The 14,181-nt window shown below is 50.8% G+C and overlaps 6 protein-coding genes across 6 annotated transcripts; 5 read left to right on the top strand and 1 right to left on the bottom strand.

Annotated features, from left to right (window-relative positions):
• Window positions 1-95: 95 nt before the first annotated feature.
• Window positions 96-1,786, bottom strand: GGS25DRAFT_499864 (uncharacterized protein). The gene is made up of 3 exons (XM_049261820.1): window positions 1,569-1,786; window positions 781-1,488; window positions 96-691 (listed from the first exon to the last, which is right to left on the bottom strand). The coding sequence occupies exons 1-3, from the start codon at window positions 1,709-1,711 to the stop codon at window positions 358-360; spliced, it is 1,185 nt and encodes a 394-aa protein (XP_049114837.1). The 5' UTR covers window positions 1,712-1,786; the 3' UTR covers window positions 96-357.
• Window positions 1,787-3,087: 1,301 nt separating this feature from the next.
• On the top strand, window positions 3,088-5,094 carry GGS25DRAFT_376509 (glycoside hydrolase family 10 protein). The gene is made up of 4 exons (XM_049258231.1): window positions 3,088-3,819; window positions 3,953-4,059; window positions 4,132-4,578; window positions 4,639-5,094. The coding sequence occupies exons 1-4, from the start codon at window positions 3,246-3,248 to the stop codon at window positions 4,729-4,731; spliced, it is 1,221 nt and encodes a 406-aa protein (XP_049114838.1). The 5' UTR covers window positions 3,088-3,245; the 3' UTR covers window positions 4,732-5,094.
• A 756-nt stretch (window positions 5,095-5,850) lies between these two features.
• On the top strand, window positions 5,851-7,473 carry GGS25DRAFT_533285 (uncharacterized protein; the record flags this gene model as incomplete). Its single annotated transcript, XM_049265662.1, has 7 exons — window positions 5,851-5,901; window positions 5,979-6,015; window positions 6,084-6,230; window positions 6,306-6,346; window positions 6,445-6,732; window positions 6,826-6,897; window positions 7,003-7,473. 7 exons carry the CDS (start codon window positions 5,851-5,853, stop codon window positions 7,471-7,473), a joined length of 1,107 nt encoding a protein of 368 aa, XP_049114839.1.
• A 1,010-nt stretch (window positions 7,474-8,483) lies between these two features.
• On the top strand, window positions 8,484-10,508 carry GGS25DRAFT_523846 (uncharacterized protein; the record flags this gene model as incomplete). Its single annotated transcript, XM_049264497.1, has 7 exons — window positions 8,484-8,792; window positions 8,848-8,993; window positions 9,059-9,549; window positions 9,643-9,862; window positions 9,953-10,105; window positions 10,174-10,341; window positions 10,406-10,508. The coding sequence occupies 7 exons, from the start codon at window positions 8,484-8,486 to the stop codon at window positions 10,506-10,508; spliced, it is 1,590 nt and encodes a 529-aa protein (XP_049114840.1).
• A 365-nt stretch (window positions 10,509-10,873) lies between these two features.
• GGS25DRAFT_376815 (trimeric LpxA-like protein) lies at window positions 10,874-12,357 on the top strand. Its single transcript, XM_049258234.1, has 2 exons — window positions 10,874-11,236; window positions 11,330-12,357. Exons 1-2 carry the CDS (start codon window positions 10,962-10,964, stop codon window positions 11,646-11,648), a joined length of 594 nt encoding a protein of 197 aa, XP_049114841.1. The 5' UTR covers window positions 10,874-10,961; the 3' UTR covers window positions 11,649-12,357.
• Window positions 12,310-14,100, top strand: GGS25DRAFT_523848 (benzoate 4-monooxygenase cytochrome P450; the record flags this gene model as incomplete). The annotated part of the gene is made up of 3 exons (XM_049264498.1): window positions 12,310-12,387; window positions 12,447-13,055; window positions 13,174-14,100. 3 exons carry the CDS (start codon window positions 12,310-12,312, stop codon window positions 14,098-14,100), a joined length of 1,614 nt encoding a protein of 537 aa, XP_049114842.1.
• Window positions 14,101-14,181: the final 81 nt, after the last annotated feature.

Below are 14,181 nucleotides of genomic sequence, written 5' to 3' on the forward strand. Positions count from 1 at the left end.
CGGGCTCCCGGCCAGGAGGGAATACAGATGGATACCTGTCATGATCAAACTAAGTACCTAGTTTCACACGTGAAAACATCATCACATGGCTAGCCTTCCCTAAAGCAACTTCTTAGTTGCGAGTAAATCACTATTTCTTACCTAGATAGGTACCTAGGATGGATCGTGTTATTTCCCTCCCCAGTAGTACCTTCAGTACCCTTATTGTACATTTTATCCCGTCTAGCCCTCCGTCCCTATCCCTTCACCAGTAACCTTTTAACCTCATCATACACATTCATACCCTCATACATATGATCGATAGACAGCCTTAGAGCTCCTATATACTTGCCCAGGCACTGTACCTAGCTAGATACTCTAAAACGTGGTCCTCAACCCCAAATGCTCCCCCGCGCACGCCTTTAGATCCGCGAAGATGGCGTCGGCGTCGTCGCCGGGGAGCCCTTGCATCCGGTGCGTGTCCTCGTCTTCTAGCGTTTCTAGTTCTTCTGCTACTGGTTGCTTCCCCCCTCCATCACCGTAGCCTCCTTCTTGGCCCTTTTGCGGTTTGGTGGAGGAGGGTGAGGCGGGGGTGGTGGTGGCTTTCTCGATGCCGCTAGACTCGCCGACGAGCAGGAGCTGGGTGTTGGCGTAGTCGAGGTGTTTCGGTTGCGTGCTGGACCAGCGGAGGGAGCGGAATTCGTCTTGGATGCTGTGGGGGGGAAGGGGTTTTTGGTTAGCTTTTTCGCACTTGGATGTTTTGTTGTAGGGTTCACGGAAATTGGATTGAATGGGGCTTACTCCTTCGGATACTCGGGGCCCTGCGGTAGCGCAGCACCCTTCGGGCCCTCATACTGCGGGTTCCGCGTGCTGATAACGAAGCTGCCCTTCTCCTTGATCCCCAGCTCCTCCTGAACCTCGCCAAGCTCTGGCGGCAGCGTGACCATGTACGCGAGGTGGCTCTCCCGCCCCGTAGTCGTGATCGCGTACACACCCTCGGCCACCGGCGCCGCAGCGGGCGAGTGCCTCACGCCCGCCGTCTCGGTCGTGTAGTCCTCGGCAGACAGGAACTCGTCTTTGAGGACCTGGAACGAGGCATGCGACTTCTCGACGAACGCGACCCATCGATCTCGACCGCTCAGCGGCAGCACCTTCTTGGGGATCGCGATCAGCCGGCTGGTGCCGGCGTCGGCGATGGTCCCCGGGCCGAGCTTCGCGTCTTGGGACAGTGGGCGCAGGACTAGGTAGCTCCGCCGGATGTCGCGTATGCTGTGCGGCTCGTCGATGCCGACGCGGCCGCGGGTGAAGAAGTATATGAGGCCCTTTTCTAGGACGTTGGAGGGGATGGGGATGTTTCGAGCCCCGGTCTGCTCGGCTGTGCCGTTTTGGTTTTGATCTTGATCTGTTGTCTTTTTCTCTGGCTTCGCCCCGATTCCGTTTGCATTGCTCTCGGTTTTCTGCCTGCTAGGTCGTGGGATATGCTTGCCATCGCCGTATGCTTCGGTGGGACTGAAAAGGGGTCAGTTAAGGTTCATGTTCTCTATTGTATGGTAGGTACGTAGGTACCTAGATAGTTGAGGATGTCTAACCTTGGGATAGTATCCCCCTTCTTGCTGCGTTTGGAATTTGGTGATGGTTGTTGTTCTAGCTCATGCTTCGAGCCAGCTGCGGCCCCGTTTTGGCTTTGGGAGCTGGACTCCCTTCTCACACTAGATCTTGTGGTCGTGGTCATGGTTGTTATGATGGATTGGAGAGATGATACGATAAGCACAGATTCACAGATTCACAGATTCACAGATTCACAGATGAACGTATGAGAGTAGATACAAGGTTGAAGTTACATGGGTATATTGATATATGGGTATTTTATATACATTCAAACACTTCAGCGTCAAATAATTACCAACGAATTGATTAACTAGAGGAATGGGTTGGCTACCAAGTGCCATTATTCATTTATTGCACTTTGGTCATTCCGTTTCGCTATGATGTCATTCACCTCATCATGGTACGGGGTAGTGCCAGGAACACAAAAAGGAGCTTGGGCCCATTCATGACGATAGCTGATTACCTATTCTAGTAATTGTCGTCATTATGATGCATCCCGTACGGCATTCGTACGAAGGAACCGGGCGAGAGCAGATTGACTTTATGTACTAGGTACCTACCTAGTTATCTGGGTTTTTATGAATTGGTGAATTTTATGTAGCGGAATAACTAATCAATTTACCGGTTGCATTAATGATTACACAGGTACCCAGGTACCTGGGCTAAGCCACGTGATAAGCGTAGCTTAGTAATGAGCATCACATGATAAGGGATGTAAACTGTAAACTGTCAGTAACAAGTTTTGAAGTTTTGTGTTTTGAATTTCATCTCAACTTTTTTAACCATCGCTAAAAGCGGTATCACCCAAGTACGTGGGTGCCACCATTTATCTGAGATTGGAAAGTCTCAATGACTAGTGTTAATAACGTTGGTGATATAGGTCGTATCTTAGCGACGGCGTCTCCCCTGAAACGCTTGGACTTGAACGATGTACCTCGATCGTGCAGAGATACGAATAGGGGGCTGCATCATTGATTTATGCTGTAAGTACTAAGTTCAATTCAACGTGAAGACTTTCAAAGTTTCAATGTTTGATAAAAACAACCTTGGAACAGATTGGGACGCATACCTTAGACACCTAGCCCTATACACTATTAATTAAAACAGTTCTATTACCCCTTGTAATTGTTATTTATATCTTCTCAACTCTTGCCCACATCCGCAGATTGGATCCTTGTGTCGATGCCCCCACTACTTACGTGCGTCAACGGATCTTGCCACCATCCTTGCTTGAGTAGTGTCCGATATGGAGTTTGATAACCGACGCCATACCATCCTTCTGAGGCTATACGATAGTGGATGGAGCATCATTAAATAAAGGTTCCTTTTAGGAAGGTCATAACCACCGACTAGACTTGTCGCGCGACACAAACCGGTAAATTATCCCGAATTTGCATCGTCTAAGCACCTGGATGGGCACCAGCTATTGTATATGAAATACTCAGTTCCAAGTGATCACGATGTTGAGGTTCTTAACAGGATTTTCGATTGTCCGCCTCGAAGAAAAATATCTATTCGGCCACGAAGTATTCCTAGACTCAGTCTACCACTTTCGTTAATTGCATTCGTGCCCGGCCAAGTCGTTCATTTAATACCTTACCTAATCATATATCCAACCCAGTGTCATTCTCTAACTATAAAGACTTCCAAGTTCCAAAATGAAGCCTTCAACTCTCGCTTTTCTGCTCGGGCCTATGGGCATCGTAGCTCGCCCCTGTGGTGGACATCGCCCTTCATCTACTCTCTCGTCGGTTGGAATTCCTACCACAGTATCTTCAAGCCAATCAGGTGCAACATCTTCAGTGTCTACTACGTCTTCAACGTCTTCAAAGCCTACCGTTGCTTCTACCTCATCCACAGAAGCTACAACAGTGACCCCAACCACCACAGGTTCAACGAGCAAGTCGACGGCTTCTTCTACAACTTCCTCCGCAGCCCCGACTTCAACGCCAGGCAGCGGCGCCTCGTCTGACAGTATCGATGCCCTTTTCAAGGCCAAGGGCAAGCTGTATTTTGGAACCGCAGCAGACTCGGGCACCTTATACAAGGCCCAAAATGCGGCTATCATCAAGAAAGACTTTGGCCAGTTGACGCCGGAGAACAGCATGAAGTGGGATGCTATCGAGCCTAGTCGCGGCGGCTTTAGCTTCGGCGGTGCTGATGCGCTCATCGATTTTTCTGTACAGAATGGCCAGAGCGTTCGTGGCCATACTCTGCTCTGGTACCAGCAATGTATGCCACCCCCTTTTCTTTCCTTTTCTCTTTTTTGATTTCCTAGGCATCAAACGTACTACAAGAGTCCCTAACCCTGTGGCCCGGTACCCCTGCTTTGCTCTGAAAAAATCACTGACCCCTATCAATACAGTGCCCGACTACGTCAAGGCGATCACTGACGCCAAAGAACTCACGAGCGTGTTGGAGAACCACATCAGCACCATCGTTGGAAGGTACAAGGGCAAGGTCCGGTCTTGGGTATGCATCTACCATCCACTAAACTCTCGAGCTATAATAAGCGAGCCTAATGTTGACCAAAAATCCTTTTAGGACGTCGTCAACGAGATCTTCAACGAAGACGGCACCCTCCGGGACTGCGTTTTCACGCAGGTGCTCGGCGAGGACTTCGTCCGCATCGCCTTCGAGGCGGCGCATAAGGCCGACCCCGACGCCCTGCTGTATATCAACGAGTACCACCTCGAGAGCGGCACCTCGGCCAAGACCACCACGGGGATGGTCGATCACGTGACCAAGTGGCTCGCGGCTGGCATCCCCATCGACGGCATCGGCATGCAGGGACACCTCGGCGGCGGCAACCCGAGCGCGGCGGGCATGCAGGCCGGTATGGAGAAGCTGGCGACGACGGGCGTGAAGGAGATTGCGGTCACGGAGCTGGATATTGTCAACGCGCCGGCTGATGAGTATGTCAAGGTTGCTGATGCTTGCCTTGCGGTGGAGAATTGTGTGGGGATCACCGTGTGGGGTGTGAGCGACGCGGTAAGTACCTAGTATCTCGAATACTTGGATTATTGATAATGTATGCTGACATTTGTCTAGAACTCGTGGCAGTCGAAGAGCTCGCCGCTGCTGTTCGATGCTAATTACCAGCCTAAGGCTGCGTACACGGCTCTTGTCGAGGCTCTCTCGTAGGCTACTGCGGATATACGCGTGTAGATAGGTACCTATGGATACGTGGTATACTTACCCGTCTAATTACCTAGGTACCTTGGTGATCTATGTAGCGTGATGAGGACTGATATCCTAATTATAATACCTAACTAGGTTCTTGCCTAATAGGTATGAATGCCTGTCTACCCATCCTGCCTAAGCGTATGAAGGCGCCTATTGTATGGATGCATACAACACCTCATCGTATCACAAGTGGCCTATGATATATGATTCCGACTATGGTACGTGACTTCTACCTCGGTTAAGCTAGACGCGACGCCGGCCATCACGATGTTTTAAAGGCGAAGGACATGAGTTAATAGATACCTCATCACTCATGATGAGGATTGGTACCAAAGAACTCCACAAATCTTCCCCTTTAAGAAACATGTGGGGAACGGGCTTACGTATGTAGGTAGGTAGGTAGGCGCCATATGGCATAGGTAGCCCTGGAGGTATAGAATGTAGGTACTAGGTAGGTGCCTAAGCAATTGGCTAACCTGCTGGTATACGGATTTTGATAGACGATACCTATTAATTGAGCCTTGGTGTGGGATTCTCATAGTACGCATGTACCGGGTACTTGCCCAGTTACACCACTTACATCTCCGTCCAATCAGCGCTTTAAACAGCCCCCAGTCGCATCCAAAAAAGGCAATCCGTATATTTTTAGAGTGTGCCAATACATTGGCGCATTCCTATGTTAGTAGATGCTAAATAATTGAGTAGTAGGTATCAAGGAGTACAACAATAGCACCAGGGAGCGTTGTCGCGTTGTAGTTCTATTACAGTACTCTTTGTCTAACAAAGAATCCTCTTCCATGCAATAACAATATCTTTGACGGGCTCGTTTATATATCAACTAGTGGTGAGCACTTGACGTTGAACGTCGACATTGTTACCCGACGTATCAAGAACAGCCAACGAGTACACATAAATCCCCGAGTATATAGCAGAAAGATCGACACTAGCCCAGTTAAGCGGGCAATATCGGTACAAGAAGAATAATTCTACCAGAGTGCGTAAGCTTCGAAGCTGCTGTTATCACAGTATTGATTAATTACATACCTAGGTACCTATTAGTAACGAATATCCTCAAATATGGCGGCGCCACCCCCATCACCAACCCCCGTGGCGAATTTGGAGTGGCAAGTAAGTCTGCCTACGCGATCCCCAAAGAAGCTGGCCTTTGCAGCGTTTTGAGTGCTAACCAATGACTCTGCATATAGGCACCTTGGCCGTTCCATCAAATAGTCAGAAATGGGCGTAAGTTGATCCTAGGATTTTACCTAATTCCAAGTGTTGAGTAGGTACTAACCTGTGATTTTATACAGCTGGCCCTGGAGTACCCAGCGTTGTCGTCGAAGAACCTAGTCACAGTAGAAGCATATTTGCTACACTCAGAGCGCTTTGCAACATAGGAGGCACAGGGCTGACCGTCAAATCGATGATCAACGAGTCCCACATAGGGGCGGCATTGAGTACGTACCTACCTACCTAATATCCTCCTAACCTGCTCACACAGTGGAGAGTAATACTAACAGCCTGTTCCCTAGACATCCACAACCTTGCCTTGGAAGACTGCATGGAAAATCCCGTAAGTTTACCTCCCTCCCTCCCTCGCTCCTAAACTCCATTTTCCGCATTCCCACCCACCTACCTAGTATACCTAGTACTAACCAACCGATCCGGCAGTGGACGTACGTCAACCCCAATCTCCTCGACGTCCCCGCATTCCCCACCGAAGAGTACGTCTGGGAAAACCTGAACCGCCGAACGAAGGCAAACGCGTACGACGATCGGCTGATACGGGACCTGGAGGCCCCCTGGACGCCGGTATCCAGCAATCCCACCCGGAAAGCCCGCAACGTCAGCCGATACCGCTTCTACGTGTTCATGCACAGACACTTGCCGTCGAACTTCAACCAGCAGCTGGGGAAGAGTAGGGTGAGCATTTACTCGACGACGATATGGGATCGCGAGGTAAGCTTCCCGGTTGCGAGAGACATCTCATAATAATGTTCTTAACCTATCTATTGCATTGAAGGAATTGTTGACTAACACCTGTTGTCCTAGAATCAATCATCGATATGGTACGATTTCTGGAACGAAGGCCATGACCAGAGGCGAGATGCGATTCGGGCTTTTGTACGTACATAACTTTTTCATTCATCACACTCTATCACATCCCCCCCCTACCCCCCTACCCCAACCCCCAGCGCAACAACTAACCCCCCCTCCCATTCTCTCCAGTGGAACAACGTGCCCCTAACCTGGCCCGCCATACTAACCTCGACCATCGGCTCGCGCCTCGCGGTGCGGCACCACATCCTCGCGCTCTCGCAAGGCGGGTACGCGCACGCCAACACGCCGCCGGGGTTCACGCAGTTCAGCATGCTGGGGGTGATCCTGGACCACGTGAACAACGGGCGCACGGCGCCGACGCCGCGGTACGAGACCGCGCACGACGGCGCCGTGCTGTCGGCCATGGACCCGCGCGCCGCGCCGCTGTTCATCAAGGTCCTGATCGAGACGGTGCGCGCCGGCGACTGGCAGACCACGCTCGTCGGCGACGACGACATCGCGAAGGACGCCTGGGAGGAGTTCCGGATCATGAACACGTACCTCCAGCGCGAGGTCAGGGCGCTGCTCGAGGCGAGGTACAATGGCACGGATGATGCGTGGATTGTGGATGCGGTGGCGCCGCCGGTGATGAAGATCTAGTACGTAGTAGGTGCGTGCCGACCTACATACATATGTAGTAGGTATCTGTGAGTTGACCTATTAGTAGGTAGTTGGTAGGTACATAGGTACGTGCAAGGTAGCAATGATCAAGCATCTTCCAATGATGGCCCGAGCGAGGAAGAGTATCTGCTTTATAGCGTAGAGTAGAAATTGATGTTTAATACCTGTTTACTTAGAAGCATGGACAGATGCGTTGCTTCGTAACACCGTGATGAGGTTTGAGCAAGTCCTTCCTATTCGTCTGTGGGGGGATACAACTTAGAAGCATTTGTACCTCCTTATTAATAAAATTCTTCGCGTGACTATGTCAATGAACACCCATTTGTTAGGTTCACGGTTCGCATGGATATGTCGACAACTATATAGTGACCTTCTGCGCAAGAAGCTTAGATCTGTGCGTTGGAACAAGGTGGTTTGGCACCTGCATTTCGACATGATGCGAGCTTGTATCATGGGCTTCTGTTGAACTATACGTAACTTTGCACATGTGTTTATTTCCATAGGTACCTAGTGTTCCACTTAGAATACTCTTCTAGAATAAAAGATCTTCTATTATGAGACTTTAGAACCTCAAGGTTTCGCTACAGCACGTGTTGATCTAGGTGTGTGCGGAAGCCAATCACTACCACTATCGAAGGGAGGTTGCATTCGTTTAGGTAGCTACCCGCGTACCTAGGTACCCAGGGAGAAACCAAGTATAGGCCTCTTCTCATGAACTGAGCGCAAATGATATCTCAGATAACTACTGGGACTTAAGAGGTCTCCGAGCAACTCCGAGCAACTGAAAAGTGCTTAAGTACCTGCATGTTTGAACTCGGGCAAAGTTGAGGGTTTGGATGAGCACTCGTGGACGGCCACCGTAAACAAGCTGCAGTAGGGTTTGAGTAGGTCTGAGATTGTAAGAACATAAATAGATAAAGTGAAGGAACAGCCTTCCTATATGCTGAGTCGTGACAATTCAAGAGTTTCTGAAAATCAAATTAGTAGTCATGGCTATGTTTCGAGAAGTTTCGGCCTTTGGTGCCATGTTGACGTTAACATCACTCTTACTGAGACCTATTAACGCCGAAGCAACAGCAAAGTCAAACGCGGTCTTCGATGAGGCCTCGTACACATACTATGAGCAAGCTTTGCCGGTGTTCACTGCGGCGGCGGAGCCATTTTATGACGATGATTTGAGCCAAATAGCCTCCGTCAGCTTGCCGTTTACACCACGGCCTCAAAGGTACCCTGCAATTCCCAAACGACCAGTCGAGCCAATATGTATTATGGCCCCCGGTGACGTGGTATCGGAGTTTGTACGTAATCTATTATGTGTCTTAAATTTAGAACGGATTGACTAATGGCTTTCAGATTCTCGTGGGAGATAACTACACCACGTTCATTCCCAAAGGCGAGAAGCTCGAGATACTGACCGAAGATGATGTCCCGAAGGATAAGCCGGAAGAGTACCAACTCCAAAGATTTGTATTTGAGAAGCCATCAGGCGGAAATGACCTGTGAGAAAACAACGCCCATTCACCTAGTATTGATACCGAGACACCGCTAACCACAATATCTTCAGTCTTTATGATATCACCTTCACCACGGCGGATGGTAAGTTTTATATTGCACGAGATGAGAATGGCGAGGTCGCGGTATCGAGCATAAGCTCGAACGGCCAAAGCCCGGTAAATTTCAATGGGAAGCAGATCGTTACAAGCCTGTTCTCTGTCGACTGTACTGGCCTGATCCAGATGCATACTCTGGACACCAGTTACATATGGAAAGTTTCTGGCGCGTTCAGTACCGCCGCTGAGGGGAGGGATGAGGAGAGGCACATGATGGCGCTCCCTATTGAAATGTTTCAGATGACGGAAGAAGTTTCTGCTGCAACTCGCACGTCAAGGTTCATGAGGCCACAGAGAAATGAAGCGACGGATGGGCCGCTTCCTCGTTGTCCTGATGAGCCGGCCGGCTTGGCGTGCTTCAAAATAGATCCAAATCTGCCACATCCGCCTGGTGGTTGCGGCGGTGTGTTAACGGCGCCGGTTATAAAGAATAGTGACTTCGAAGGTGAGTGCTATCTGTGACAATGGCCCAATTAACCCCCCCCCCCCCTCCTCCCCCTTTTCTACTACTTTTCTGGAAAACTGACGTTTTGCAAAGCAAATTGCGAAGCTATCGATAACTGCTACCAGGACTGCGTTCTGTCTTACGACCACTGCAACAAGGACTTCTACCATGGCATGAGAAAAGTGTGCCATAACCTGTATCCTTGGGGACACAAGCTGTTCAAGCGCATAGGCTGCGAAATCGCTGCATCCATCTACTTTGCAGCGACATACACATTTGGAGCCTTGGAATTCACCGAGGCCACGGAAGACCTGTAAGTGCCAAGTTTTTGACGAAACATCTGCCGTTTACTTAATGCTAATGAGGCTTGCCACGAACCTAGCTGCTACTGTGATTGCGAAAGGGGACATCTCTGCGGCGATACATGCGTCGACTACATGTCAGACTCGTTGAACTGCGGGGCCTGCGCAACGCAGTGCATGACGCCAAATTTCCAATGCGAGGCAGCTGAATGTGCATGCTCTGCCGACACGGAAACCGATGCGGAGAACTGCGGGTGAGTTTTCTTTCCGGCGATGCCTTGCTTTACTTGCGTTCTTCTCGAAACTAATTTGCATTGTCTAGCATGTGCGGGAGACGTTGTACAGGCTCGAACAAGTGCCAGGCTGGCCAATGCGTATGCCTTGAAGACATCATGAATGACGATCAAAACTGCGGTGCTTGTAACAATGTCTGCCCAGGACAGACACACTGCGTTCAAGGGAAGTGTGCCTGCGCCGGGGATCAATGCGGGTAAGCTATTCAGAACCAGCTCTTAGTCGCACCTGTTCATGGTTACTAACTCGATAATTTCTAGTAATATGTGCTTAGACTTGGCCGACCACCCGCTCAACTGCGGCGTCTGCGGCAATGCCTGCGCATCTGGTGTTTGCAAGGAAGGCCAATGCTATAACCCATAAAGCCCCCTTTCTAACTGTAGAGGGCTGGGCACTTATCGTGATGAGCAATGCTACCACGTGTCTTGTCTGAGATGAAGTTGTCTCTCATAGCGGTGAGCAAAGCAATCATGGAACAATTCGGAAGTTTGGAAGTTTGGAAGTTGGAAGTTGGAAGTTGGAAAGTATGATTTAAAGGATTGTTTGTCTGGCTGTCCCTATTAATTGTATGGGATATTATTTAGTTGATCTTAGTAATCATTAACTACTGCATAGTAGGAGTATTATGCAATTGGTTGAAATATTGAGGTCCGTGCTTTAAACTAAGGTTAGGTTACATAATCGATACGTACCTCTCCATTGATTGACTTTGTTCGTCGCGATTGAATAAAGTAACCAATTTGATATTTACACATTTTACACGTAAAACGTAGATCAGTAACAACCAACACCGCAAAATCAACTAGGCAAGTCAACATGTCTAGAAAACAGGTCAAAGGCGAGTACATCGAGACAGATACCGGAAACAAAGTATCAAGAAAGGCCATCTTAATCGGTACTCAACACATCATGCTAGGCGGCAAGACCGTCATCCAAGCCGAAGCTATGATCCGCGGTGATCTCGCCAGAACTGCTCAACCTACTTCATCTTCAGGTGCTGCTCCAGGTAGCAATACGGCTGTTGCTATTGGTCGATATTGTTATTTGAGCAAAGGGTGCTGTCTACGTCCACCAGGTCGCATCTACAAAGGGTGAGGCGAGCATACTATCTCTACTTTACTACCTACTTATCATCTGTTCACCTACCTATCTACCTTATACTAACCGTAACCTCTGCGTTATAGTTCCTTCACATACCTCCCCCTCCGACTAGGCGATCACGTTTTCATCGGCGAAGGCACTGTTGTACAAGCAGCCACGGTCGGGAGCCATGTCCATATCGGCCAGGCCGTCGTCGTCGGCGAGTTTGCCATCATCAAGGACTACGTCCGCATCCTCGACGGTACCGTCATACCCCCCAACATGGTCATACCTAGCTTCAGCATTGTTGCAGGGCAGCCCGGTCGCGTCATCGGTGAGGTGCCTGAGGGGGGGCACGAGGCATTCGAGCTCAGGGAGATGTACAAGACAGTTGGAAACAATCCATTGCCGATACCTGTTTGAGTTTGATCGGCCCTCCATATTGGAGCTACGTTCTTTTATACTAGGTATGGCTAGCTTTATGCTTTTGCCACTTGACCACTTCCGAGAAGATATGCGAAGTATCCCCTATACCTACCTGCATAAGTGCGGCGTCCGGACCGACTAGATCCCGGCCTACCGAAACCTCGAGGTGCATTACCTGGGTACTCACGTCCACGAGGTTGCGCTCGTCGCGTTTCGTGATAGGTCTAATTCTACATAACTTAGAATAGCCTCGGAAAGTACAGAACCGGATAGGCTAGGAGGTACGAAAAAAAGATCAATGCCGATGACCAGGCTCAGGTTACTCTCCGATTGGCCTATGGTGTTATCACCAAGGACATGGTCTACCCTAGGTCAGCTAGGGAGGGACCTTTGTATTTTATGACATGTACAAAGCGAAAGTAGGATTCTAACTGCCGGTCGTAAAATCTGGGTAATCAAGTTCGAAGTTTACCGAGCGTTAAGGAGTCGCGGGAGCCGCGGGGAGCCGCGAGATAGGGGCACAGCCGAGGCGAATGCTACATATGTACGCGAAGTTTTAACTTATATGCTTGACCACCCATTAGAGGAAATATCTATCCAGTATGTCGGTAGCAAAATTTACCTGTTTTTACGAAGTTTCTGGCTTCATCTTGCGGCCATGTTGTTAGATCAGTCCCTCCGGGGCATGAGCCTCACAGAATGGCTCGTGACATCTTCCCTATTTGCGATTTTTGCGGTATGTATCTGTATGCTGTATATAGAATAATACGCAGATAGAAAACTAACTGAAAACAGCTTTTCGCAAAAGCCATCTATAACCTGTTCTTCCACCCCCTGGCTCATATTCCTGGGCCATTCTTTGCTCGAGCCAGCGGTATCCCCTCTTGGTACTATGCAATCCGCGGCGACCGCCACATCTGGGTAGCGAAGCAGTTCGACCGGTATGGGAAACGAGTCCGCATAGAGCCCAACACGGTGGTGTTCCTCGACCCGCAGGCTGAAACCGAGATCTACGGCATGAAGGCCAACGTGCAGCGAAGCGGCTTCTACTCCTCGTGGAAGACTAGCAAGGAGGACGTCTCAACGATTAACAGCGTCGACTTCGGCGACCACGCACGCATGCGCAAGTTCCTCAACGTCGCCTTCACCGAGCAGTCGACCCGCGCGGCGTCGACGTTTGTTGTTCAGCATATCGACCGCTGGAACGAACTCCAGCTCCAGGCTATCGGCGGTAAAGAAGGATGGAGTGACCCAGTGGATATCTCGCAATCGGTCACCGCGCTTACTTTCGATATCATGGGGGAGTTGGCTTTTGGCGCGTCGTTTAATATCAAGGAGCCCGGAGACAACCCCTTTAGAGTCGTGCCGCACAACATCGAGTCGTTACTGAAAAGGAATTATGTCGTGAGTTTTCCAATGAAGCCATTCCCTCCCTACCTACCAACCAACCATGCTATGGTGCCCAAATACCTGCCTAGATACCTAGGTAGGCAGTGCTATCAAAACAACTAACCCCTCCAAGATCTCCCGCTCCCCCTTCCTCGACCTCCTCCTCTGGCTCAAGCCCCGCGGCCTCGACAACGTGATCAACAGCCTCGCCCCATCCTCCGTAATCTCCTACTTCCACTTCGTGCGCTCGAGCGTCGAGAACCGCATCGCCCTCTACAAATCCCAAGAATCCAAGCCCGAGCAAGAGCGTCGGCAGGACCTCTTCTACTTCCTCTGCGAGGCCAAAGACCCGAGCACGGGCCTCCCCGCCTACGACGGCATCGGCCTGCTGGGCGAGGCCAACATGCTCATCGTCGCCGGCTCCGACACCACCGCCATCATCCTGTCGGCGCTGTTCTTCTACCTCACCGGCGACGCCGACCGCTACCGCAAGCTCACGTGCGAGATCCGCGGCACCTTTGCCTCGGCGGACGAGATCGTCCCCGGCCCGAAGCTGATGGCCTGCGAGTACCTCCGCGCCTTCATCCAGGAGACCCTGCGCATGTGCCCCGTGCTGCTGAGCGAGATGCCGCGCGAGGTGCGGCCCGGCGGCCAGGTCATCCGCGGCGACTTCTACCCCGCCGGCACCATCGTCGGCGTCCCGGGCTGCCCCAGCAAGCGCAACCCGGACGTCTTCCCGCAGCCCTCGAGGTTCTGGCCCGAGCGGTGGATCGTCGACGAGAAGGCGGGCGTGACGCGGGAAGAGGTCGCGCGCATGCGCAACAGCTTCCACCCCTTCGCGGGCGGCCCCGGAGCGTGCGCGGGCAAGAACATCGCGATGATGGAGATGCTGATGACGGTGGCTCGCACGCTGCATAGGATGGATGTTAGGAGGGCCCCGGGCTCGACGCTGGGGTGTGATCCGAGGAATAGGGACGAGTACCATCTGACGGATGCGTATATCTCGCTGAGGCAGGGCCCGGAGGTGCAGTTTAAGAGGAGGGAGGGAGTGAAGGCTTGAGTGCATTAGGTAGGTACCTAGGTTAGATACGTACGTACCTGCGTATATACAGGTTTTCTTTTGTTCGATGTTGAATTCTAT

This window comes from Hypoxylon fragiforme (assembly GCF_022984875.1).
Source record: "Hypoxylon fragiforme strain CBS 206.31 chromosome Unknown GGS25scaffold_7, whole genome shotgun sequence".
Classification (NCBI taxonomy): Eukaryota; Fungi; Ascomycota; class Sordariomycetes; order Xylariales; family Hypoxylaceae; genus Hypoxylon; species Hypoxylon fragiforme.